This window comes from Camellia sinensis, chromosome 4, assembly GCF_055761805.1.
Source record: "Camellia sinensis isolate YWXY chromosome 4, ASM5576180v1, whole genome shotgun sequence".
Taxonomy (NCBI): Eukaryota; Viridiplantae; Streptophyta; class Magnoliopsida; order Ericales; family Theaceae; genus Camellia; species Camellia sinensis.
In genome coordinates, this window is record NC_138964.1 from 36,022,721 (window position 1) to 36,034,236 (window position 11,516).

The 11,516-nt window shown below is 34.7% G+C and overlaps 1 protein-coding gene across 1 annotated transcript; it reads left to right on the forward strand.

The window, feature by feature from the left end:
* Window positions 1-9,269: 9,269 nt before the first annotated feature.
* LOC114275773 (uncharacterized) lies at window positions 9,270-9,776 on the forward strand. Its single transcript, XM_028217773.1, has one exon. The coding sequence runs from the start codon at window positions 9,270-9,272 to the stop codon at window positions 9,774-9,776; it is 507 nt and encodes a 168-aa protein (XP_028073574.1).
* Window positions 9,777-11,516: the final 1,740 nt, after the last annotated feature.

Genomic DNA, 11,516 nt, shown 5'->3' on the forward strand with positions numbered 1-11,516 from the left:
GAGTTTCTATTTGTTTGATCAATATAATGTCTGTAAATATGATTGATGTGACACGAATGTGTATGATGGACCCAAAGTCATTCTGTATATTTGAATTGGACCCAAGGTCATTCCGTATATTTGAGGTCGTTCGGTATATCTGATAAGTCTGATCATCTACTATGAGTTAACCGAATGGTCATTATATAGTTACAAATGAATGGACCTAAGGTCGTTCCGCTGTCTATTGGACCTAAGGTCATTTTGTAATATGATGGACCTGAGGTTGCTCTATCATATATTGGACCTGAGGTCATTCTGTTATATATTGGACCTGAGGTTTTTCCGTTATGATACAAAACTATTATGAGAATGATTTGTTTAATATTAGAACTCATTCATATAACCCATTTACTTTGATGTTATTCACTAGGCGTTAGGTCACTCCGTTTATATATATGTGTATGTAGGTGAGCAACGAGATGTCCAGCCCCAGCCTTAATGAATCTGTGAAGGATACCAAGTTTTTGTGAAGTCTGTCACGAGCGAGGCTTTTGTTTCTATTGTTTTTTTAATTTCTGTTTTCTTTTATTGGTCATGTTTGACCTTGTATATGTATATAAGTTTTGGTTTGCATGACAGTGATGGTTGAAAGATCTTAGATATATGAAACCCTTTTATGAATGTATGAGTGTGAGTTATTAATATATATATATATATATATATATATAAGAAGTGTTTGCTTATGCCATTTATGCATAGCTCATTGGACAAAACTTTATAATTTTGTTTCCGCTTCTGGCCCTATATGATTAAATATGATTTGATTTTTGTCTGAGACCATGGGTAATCTGATGATTACTAGCTGGTTATGATCCAAACCTTTAGGGGCGGGCTTAGGTCATGACAAAGTGGTATTATAGCACGAGTTAATAACTCACACACTTGTCCAAATGAGCAATAAGGTGTCTAGAAAAGACTTAAGATGCATTCATCTGATAAGTATCTGTTTGCGTGCATTGAGAACATGTAAATATATGGAATATGAACTCTGGTGCCTATATGTGTATACATACAATTTATGTGTCTATTATGATGAAAGTTTATATAAATAATGGTGAGAACAAGGGCTGATGAGATAGAAGAGGCAACTACGACGCGACTAGACAAAATGGAAAGAATGATCCATGATATGTTAGAAGTATTAAGACAATAACAGCAACAATGGCCTCCACCTCCGCCAATGCCAGTACTATCTGTACAAGACTATCATATTGATCACCATATAATTTCCCTCACTAAAGAATTTAAGAAGATGAAACCACCGTTGTTCCATGGGGGAGTAAACCCATTAAAAGCTGAAGCTTTGGTCCTTGGATAGAGAAATTACTTGAGGGATTTCCGTGTGCTGAGGCACAAAGGGTTTAATTGGCTGTATTCACTATAGAGGATGTGGCAAGAAGATGGTGGATGCTAATCCAAGAAGACAATAAGGGGATTGATTGGCACCATTCCCTGAAATATTTTATGAGAAATATTTACCACAGTGTGTCCATGATCGAAAAGTGTCTGAGTTTGAGGGACTTAAGCAAGGTAACATGACTTTTGCACCGCGTACTTTTACACGTACATTTGCAATGCACATGGCCGACACCGATTATAAAAAGCGAGAAAGTTTAAGGGCGTACTTCAGAATGCAATTTTATAGCAGGTAAATGTCTTGAAAATGCCAAAGTACGTGGATGTTCTTGACCGAGCTCTAATGTCTAAGGCAAATTGGAATCCCAAAACCGACCCTTTGGGATGCCAAATTGACTCTTAAATCAAGCAAATTCAAAGAATCAAAGTTCAATTCCATGAAGAGAGCCCATTAAACTTATACTTCAAAACCCTCACTCAATTAGGTGATTAATCTTTATCTTGAGTTTTGAATTCAAACAAATAATAGGTTAATTCCAGGAAGTTAAGTTGATTTCTACATACCTTGAGCCAATCTCTTGAATTCTACTTCAATTCTTTCAATTTCCCCATGTTTCTTCTTCAATCTTGAGCTTTTTCTTCTTTCTCTTTTGCTTCTCTCTCTTCTCTCCAGATTTTTCTTTTCCTTTCTTTTTGTTGAGTCTTGGACTCAACTAAAACTTATACGTACATATATAATATTTAATTAAATCAAATTAATTCATTATGAATCATATTTTTACAAAACTTCATAATAAGCTCTAAAAATTATATGGATCACAAATGTTCAATCAATTATGGTTTTTGACGTCTCTAAGGCCTGAAATTTTCAATCTAAAGTTGTAATTGCAACAGATTTTCCTACAAGTAACAGATATAATTTCAAAAGCACATAATTTAAACAATTAACATAAATTCATATCAATCACATAATCACATGTATAATTAAGTGTATTACGGGTTGGGTTATCACATCTAGTGCCTCTAATTCAACAAGAGATTCTGTACCAACCTGTAATATGTGTGGCAAGAAACATCGGGGAGTTTGTTATCATACTTTTGGGACATGTTTCCAATGTGGCAAGACTGAACACATGGTCAAAGATTGTCCCTAAGCTAAACATAGAGGTGGAAGGCCGATTGCTAGTTCGAATGGATTTATCCCTATAACATGCCTGTGGAGGGGGGTACCTGTGCGCTTTAAACAGTTTGAACTCTCGACTTTTTTGATCTAGTCTCACGAGTGCAATGTGAAACATAGATGAGAGTCAAAGTTTGGCAATTTTTATAGAAAATCCGTTTTAATACAAAATCTTTGTCAAAAATGGACTGCATCACCAGATCTTGGAGTCGCCACCTAATATTTTCAAAAAAATTAGGAAACCAGTGACTCGTGTCAAGGCCACTATTTGTTGTAACCAAGGATGCTTGGCTTGGAACCTTAAGTATGAGAGGGGAAGGTCATTAATTGAGCACCCCTACTCACCCAATTAAATCGGCCTCTACTAAACCATGATATAAGTTTTATTAACTTTATATGTTCATATTCCGATTATTAAATAAATCCTACAATTTACTATGTGAAGTATACAAGTATAGACTATGCCACCTACTTTGGAACAACTTGATTTCATGTAGTTTGAAAGAGTTTTGAAGATGTACAACTCAAAGAAATTGAGTTCACAAACATAAAAATCAACATCATTCCAAATTAAGCGACATAACCTTCATCCGCCGGCATTTATGTTGTTATATCAAGTAAGCAAATAGCCTCATGGTAGGATGCTAAACATAGTGTGACAACCTCGTTCCGTATTATACTATTAAGTCGTAATTATACTAGTAATTATATGCTTTATGTGATCTTGGATGCTAATCATGTAATTATGTATGTTTTTGAATTCATATATGTTCATCGTAGGAAAATTTGTTCGGTATTTTGTAATAAACTGAAATTTAAGACCGTAGAGGCAACAAAAACCAAAATTGACTTTATCATTGTGATTAGCATAATTTTTAAAGCCTACGGTGAAATTTAATTAAAAACTAATTTGGATCAAATTAATTAGATTGAATTAAATAATGAGCCTTAATTAATTAACTAACCCTTAATTAACTAGCACTCACTATATATATATATGTATGTGTGTGTGTTAACTTAGTGCCTAGGCTTATAACTTGAGCTCATCTTCAATATTTGGCTGAAAATATACACTATATATATATATATATATATATATAGAGAGAGAGAGAGAGAGAGAGAGAGAATTCAAAGGAGAAAAGAGGAGAACTTTGAGAATTGCTCAAGAAATTGAAGGATAGTGAAGCTAGGTACAAGAATTTGCTACACCTAGGCTCATTGAAGTTCAAAGGTAAGAGATTGAACCTCAATTCATGAGTTTTAGTCCATAGCTATATGAATTCAAGAAGATTATGAAGTTAAGTACATGAATCAAGCTAAGTTTGATGAATTTGATATCAATTTGCACATGCATGCTTGAATTTGTTATGAAATCTCATTGTAGAGCATGAATCATATAATCCATGTAGAATTGAGAATTTTTTGACACATTCATTCTTGAATTTTTATATTTTGAAGTCTAATTTTAAGTCTTGAAGCTTGTGAATGCATGATATAAAACATGGATTTTACAAACATAAAGTTGAATCTTGTTGAATTCATGGAGTTTTGAACTATGGATTGAAGTTAGCTTCAAATATATGTATTTAAGAGTGTTATTACATATTTGAGTGAGTCATGCATGAATTTGAAGCCTTCAATATGTGTTTGAAGCTCAAACAGAATTTTAGAAATTCCAGAAATTCGACAAATTGCTCGAGCCACCTATCCAATAATTTTACAGACATTAGAGAGGTTGGCTCGAGTAAACAAAGTACTGCTCGAGTGACTATCTTACATTTTGGGTCTTGGCTCGAGCGACAAGGAAGTTGGCTCAAGCCTAGATTTCAAGCATCTAGTATTTTTGCAGACTGAGGGGTTCGCTCAAGCAACTAATGTTGCGCTCGAGCGAAGTACCTTGTTTCAAGAAATTTTGAAAAGTTGTGTTATGTTTCAACTCCCGTTCTATTTCATTTCTGAGCATTCTCAGGCATACATTGAGTATCCTAAATGAACTAAGAGTTAGAAAAAAGCCTAAGAAAAATAAACAAATTAAAGAACGGATAGAATTATATTGTGACCCAATTTCTATATGTGTTACGAATTGTGTAGGGTCGACTTTGAGGATGAATTAGCCAACTGAACATTGTGAGTAATATCTTAGTAAAGATATTTTCATGTATATTAATTTCTGAATACAACCTACGTGTAAGTTTTCTAGACTTGTGAATTTAAATTATGAATGAGTATTATATCTATCTAATTCGTAAAAGCATCTATAAAGTGATTGATGAGTACGAATACAAAATGGGCCCAAGGCCATTTGGTATGCTTGATGAGAATATGAAATGGACCTAAGGCCATTTGATATATTTAACAAGGACACGGAATGGGCCTAAGGATGTTTAGAATGTTTGACAAGATAGACCGAAGATCATCTTATATATGAATTGGACCAAAAGTCATTTTGTATGTTTGTTAAATGGTCCAAAGGTCATTTTGAACACGGAATTGATTGGGCCAAAGGGCGTTTTGAATATGAATACGAATGTGAACATGATCATGACTATCAAAATGACTACGAAATTGATTGGACCAAAGGTCGTTTTGAATATGAATATGAATGTAAACATTATCATGACTATCAAAATGACCACAGAATTGATTGGACCAAAGATCATTTTGAGTATAAATACGAATGTGAACATGATCATGACTATAAACGTGCGCACGAATATGAATTTTGAAATGATAGACCTGAGGTCGTTTTGTACATGTGTTTTGAAGGACCGGATGGTCATTTGTGTATGGATCCATTAGACCTGAGGTCAGTTTATGAATAAATGTTTGGACCCAAGGTTGTTTTGCCCATTTGATATGCCTTGAGCATAATGAAATGGACCTGAGGTCGTTTTGTTTTGATAATAATCTACATGTGTTGCTCATGAGTATGATTTACCTGATAATGATCTGCATGTGCTGCTCATGAGTATGATTTATCTATTTAAGAGTCTCATTCATATAACCTCTTTACTCTGGTATTATTCACTGAGCATTAGCTCACTCTTTATCTATATATATGTAGATGAGTAACGGGATGTCCAACCCCAACCCTAGTGATCTTGTGGGAGAACTAAGTTTTGTGAAATTAACCCGGGATGCCTCACCCAAGGGGCTTTGTTTTTAATCTTTTGTTTTGTCCTTAGGTTACTTTTGTTGGTTACGTATGACCGTTTACATGTATAAGTTTTTGGCTGGGAAGATTATGTTATGAATGTTCTTGGGCATGTATGACGTTCATTTTGTATGAATGTGTAAGTTATTATTAATATGAGTAAAAAGTTTTTGTTCCATGTCATTTATGCACAAGCTCATTGGACAATCTTTACATTTTCCTTCCGCTTTTGGCCCCCTGTTATTAATCAAGCGGAATGCTAAAGTATAAAAACTCACATGTTTATCGACGTCCCGCAAGCAGTTACAAAACAAAGTTAGCGAAATATGTATGATCTTATATACAAAATCCTAATGCAATTCACTCATGAGATACAACTAAAGATTCGACTTCTAATATATAACATGTGAATCATCTCAAGAACGTGAGATAGTGCACATAATCACATAAGAATTGATTAAATCCACAAATGCAAACTTAGCCGAATTAAGATGCATGAAACGTGGATGCAAAGCATAGATATAATGAAAAACAATATGATGCATATTCATAAAGAAAAGCAAGTAAAATAATGGGATAAAGAGAAGTAGGACGGGAATTATTACAACACTTGAAGCAATAATTACAAATCAAATGTGTGCGTGCGTGTATGTGTGTGTGTGTGTGTATGTGTGTGTGAGAGAAAGAGAGAGAGAGAAAGAGAGAGAATATTACTACAAAATAAAATAAAAAACCTCACAAAACACTCAAATGAAAATAAAATAGAAGCTTCATATGTCTTGAAAATTACCAGAAACTAGTATGCTCAACCCCGGAAGACTACTCTGTTCCGTCTAAAAGAAGTTAATCAGCCAACCGTATAGGCCAGCCGACCAACTAGGCCTAACAAAACCTATCTTGTTGCAAAACTGAGAAAAGGAACAAACAAGGAATATGTAGGTGGCTTAATTAACCACTTTCGATTAGATTATAACAAAATTAATACGAAATTGTTACAACAAAACTAATATAAAATTAAAGTAAGAAAACAAATTTAAGATAGAAAATACAAGAAAATAAAAGAAATTAAAAATTCACCTTCCAAAGAAATAATGAACTTCTTGATTTCCAAACTCCCTTTTGACCACCCTCAAGGTTGTGAATTATGTTCTTAATCCTCAATTCGAAAACTTGGAATTTGACTAGAATGGTGGTTTCAGGCAAGTGTAGAAAATGAGTGCTCGGTTCTTCAACTTGGCAAAGACTACTATCTCTTTGATCAAAGCTCTAGAATTTAACTATAATAACATGACTTGGATGACTTTTCTAATAAGAGATGAGATATGGTGTATAGCTTGAGAAAATGGAAGTTCATAATTAACACTTAATTTTGGCTGACTCTTGAATTCAAAGCTTAAACTCTTTTCTTCTCTATCTCTAGCCTTCTCTTTTCAATCTATCTTCCTCCTCCTCTCAATGATCTGATGTATACATATAGGCAACGCAAGTGGAGAAATGGTGGAAGACAAGAATAGAGCATTAATGAAGATAATGAGACAAATGAAGCACTAATGAAAGGCAAAAGTGGAACATTAGCTTCAATGGATCAAGCACTAGGCAATAGAGGGTGAGTATACATGCATTCAATGCATGAATGGTTCAGAAAAATGGGTTTGGGAAATGCCCCACCCGAACCAACATAAAACTAGGCAATCTATCTGTGGACGGTCGATCATTTTGATCCAGTTAGGCTTCGTTCTCTCTAGTTCAATCCAACCTCGCTCTAGATGTCCAACGGGGCTTAAACACTTGACCAAAATAGGCTTAGAGTTAGGAACAAAACTCAAATTCCATCTCTCTTATTGAGAATTCTGTGAGAAACACATTCTGATTTTCATCATTGTGTGATAAAAAAAAAAGCGCTCAAGTCTTAGGGCCGGTCAAAATGGAGTGTCTACAGTTGCCCCACTTTAATAAAACTCGAAGTCATTTCATGACATGAGCGAATGTCAAAGCTCGAAAATGACCCTTTTAACAAAGCCGTAAGACTTGGGCAAACAAACAAAATGCAAATGCAGTTGGTTAAACCCGAAGGTTGCCTACGTATGCCTTTGCAAGGAATCAAACTAGTGTAGTTCAGGGGCAGAATCAAATGACGTACTCGAAATACAATTTGAAAGTTGGACTTACTTGCTTCACGTAGCGAAATTTTTTTTTTTCAAAAATTCGTGATTATGCAATGCAATGCAATGCAATGATGATAAGATGGCAACATAAAAGGCAAGCCTCGTGCAAATGATATGAAACATAATAAGAAGTGCATCACATATAAATGTGCCACAACACAAACAATAAAATGGAGTGTATCGCATACAAATGTGCCACAACACAAATAATAGAGGGAAAAGGTGAACTCAAAGTCCAAATGTGTCTCACGCGAGAGGAGGAATAGTGAACTCGAAAATTGGCGTCATTATCTGTATGGAGCGAAGTGTGAAGTCTATACTGATCACAAGAGTCTAAAGTACTTTTTCACTTAAAATGAGCTAAATATGCAACAGAGAAGATGGCTCGAGCTGATTAAAGATTATGATCTTTAGATTCAGTATGATTCGGGTAAAGCCAACATCGTAGTCGGCACTTTGAGTAAAAAGTCAATAGGGAACTTAGCATGTTTACTGAATGAACAGAAAGAGATATTGCAAGGCTTAGAAAGAGCCGAGATTGAAGTGGTGTTACAAGAACAAGGTGGGATGATAGCTGCTATTTCAACTAAACTGGCGATCATTGATGAGATTAAACAAAAGCAAAGGGATGATGAATTCCTCAAGAAAGTGATTGATGAATTTGAATCGAATCCGAAACCAGGGTTTAGTGTTGAAAATGAAGAGTTGAGATTTCAACGATGTATTCCGAACATTTCTGATTTAAAGAAGAAAGTTTCAGAAGAAACTCACATATCCAAATTTGCAATGCATCGAGATTTGAAGCAAAGCTATTGGCGGCCTAACATGAAGAATAAAATTGCAGAATATATATCTAAGTGCCTTGAATATCAGCAAGTTAGAATCGAACATCAAAAGCTGGCAGGATTACTTTAACATCTCTCTATTCCGAAATAGAAATGGGAGCACATAACCATGGACTTTGTTGGTGGTTTACCTCAGACACCAAGAGGTATGAACTCTATTTGGGTTATTGTAGATAAGTTGACTAAATCTATACATTTTCTAGCTGTAAGAACTAGCTATGATGCTTATGGATTGGCCACAATTTACATTGATGAAATTATTCGTTTACATAGAGTACCGGTATCCATTGTTTCGAATAGTGATCCAAAATTTGTGTCTAGATTCTAGAAAAGTCTTCAAAGAGCAATGGGAATTAAATTGAGGTTTAGTACCGAATTCCATGGGCAATCAAAAATAATTATTCAGACTTTAAAGGATATGCTTCGAATGTGTGTGCTGGACTTTCAGGGGAGTTAGGAAACTTATTTTTCACTGGCAAAATTTGCATACATTAATTGTTTTCATTCCAGCATTGGCATGACACCATATGAAGCCTTGTACGAAAGGAAATGTAGATCTCCGATATGTTAGAATGAAGTTGGGGATATGGTCTTGCTTGGACCTGAGATTGTGGAAACAATCACTGAAAAGATTAAAGTCATTCAGCAAAGGCTCAAAACAGCACAAAGCTGACAAAAGAGCTATGCATATAAGGAGAGCTCTTGAGTATGTAAGGGTAATTCTGATGAAGAGTCAATTGACGTTTGGCAAGAAAGGCAAATTATCACCTCGATACATTAGGTCATTTCAGATTCTGAAAAAGCTTGGTTTGGTTGTGTATCGAGTTGCTCTACCACCAGGATTGGAACAAATGCATAATGTGTTTCATGTGTCGATGTTGAGGGGCTATCTCCGAAATCCATTCCATGTTATTGACCATCACCAAATAGCTCTCGATGATGATATGATCTATGAAGAAAAGCCAATTCAAATTATCGATCGACAAGTCAAGCAGTTGAAGAACAAATCGATTCCTATGGTAAAACTAGAATAGAAAGAACACTGTGGAATAGAAGCAACTTGGTAAAAAGAAGATAAAATGAGGCAAAGGTATCCCGAGTTATTTCTGAATTAAGGTAAAGTAAATTTGGAGGACCAAACTTCTTAAAAATGGGAAGACTGTGATAACCCTGTTCTATATTATGCTTTTAATTCCTTAATTGTACATGAGCTTATGTGCTAAGCGTGAATTAAATGTTAATTATGTGATTAATGTGATTTTTTACTGCATATTTGTTGATCGTAGGAAAACATGCTATGATTTCTGCTTTGATCTGAAAATTGAAGGCCTTAATGGCGTTAGAAATCGAAATTGGTTAATTATTGTGATCAACATAATTTTTAGAGTCTAATGAGAGGTTTGATTAAAATTTGATTCAGTCTAAATCAATTAGATTAAATTAAGCTTAGGATTAGATAACCTAAGCCTTAATTACCTAGCATAAACCTTGATTAGTTAATTAAGCTAATCCAACCTATATATATATATATATATATATGTTAAGATTAGATTAAGCTCATTATTCTTGCACTCAAAATCTGTTGGAGATCTAGAGAGAGAGAGAGACAGATATCATCTTATAGAGAAAGATAGGGCTCAACCTTGGAGAATTTGACAAAGAGATTGGTGAATAGTGTAGGAGAACTCAAGAATTTGCTAAATTGAGCTCAATTAAAGACTTTAGGTAAGTGTTTATACCTTAATTCATGAGTTTAAACCATCAAATGTGTGAATTCAAGAAGATTATGAGTTTAAAGGTAACAATTGAACTTAAAATGAAGAATTAGAGGTTAATTCATACATTCATGCATAGTTTTATTGAATTTCATCATTTATGGGCATGATTTTGACTACCATGTCGAGTTTAGAAGATGAATTGTACATGTTTGCATGGTTCACAAAGTTTTGAAGGTAAATTGCACGTTTTTTAAGCTTTGGAAAAGAGTTTGGAAATAATTAATGCTTGCATGAGAGTTTTGGTTTCAATTATGAAGTTTTAAACTTCAATTTTGCAAAATCATGAAGTTTGATTTAGTAATTGGCCATGCACTCATGCTTTGGAAGAGTTTTCATGAATTTGGGTTGCATCATACAAAAATCCATACTTTGAACATGTTTGAAGCTCAACTTTGTTCTGAAATTTCCAGAATTCTGTCTCACCGCTTGAGTGAATAATCTATCGCTCAAGCGCACATTGCATGCATCCAGTATTTTTGCAGGCATTTGTAGTTGGCTCGAGAGTTTGGAAATAATTGATGCTTGCATGAGAGTTTTGGTTTCAATTATAAAGTTTTAAGCTTCAATTTTGCAAAATCATGAATATGTAGTCATGTTTTGGAAGAGTTTTCATGGTTTTGGGTTGCATCATGCAAGAATCCATACTTTGAACATGTGTTTGAAGCTCAACTCTATTCTGAAATTTCCAAAATTCTGTCGCACCGCTTGAGTGAATAATCTGTCGCTTGAGCGCACATTGCATGCATCCAGTATTTTTGCAGGCGTTTGCAATTGGCTCGAGCGACCAAGTGATCGCTTGAGTGACCACCTTTTTATTTTGCATCTTGGCTCGAGCAAACATCGAGCGTAGATTCGGACCATCCAGTACTTTTGCAGACCAAATGGTTCACTTGAGTGATCAATGTTGCGCTCGAGCGAAGTGCTCTGTTTTAATATATTTTAAAAAGACATATTCTGATCAAATATGCATTCTCATTTCTTTCTGGGCATTCTTAG

Excerpts from the sequence above, each read along its gene's own strand:
- LOC114275773 (XM_028217773.1), top strand. The coding sequence starts at position 9,270 with ATGAAGCCTTGTACGAAAGGAAATGTAGATCTCCGATATGTTAGAATG.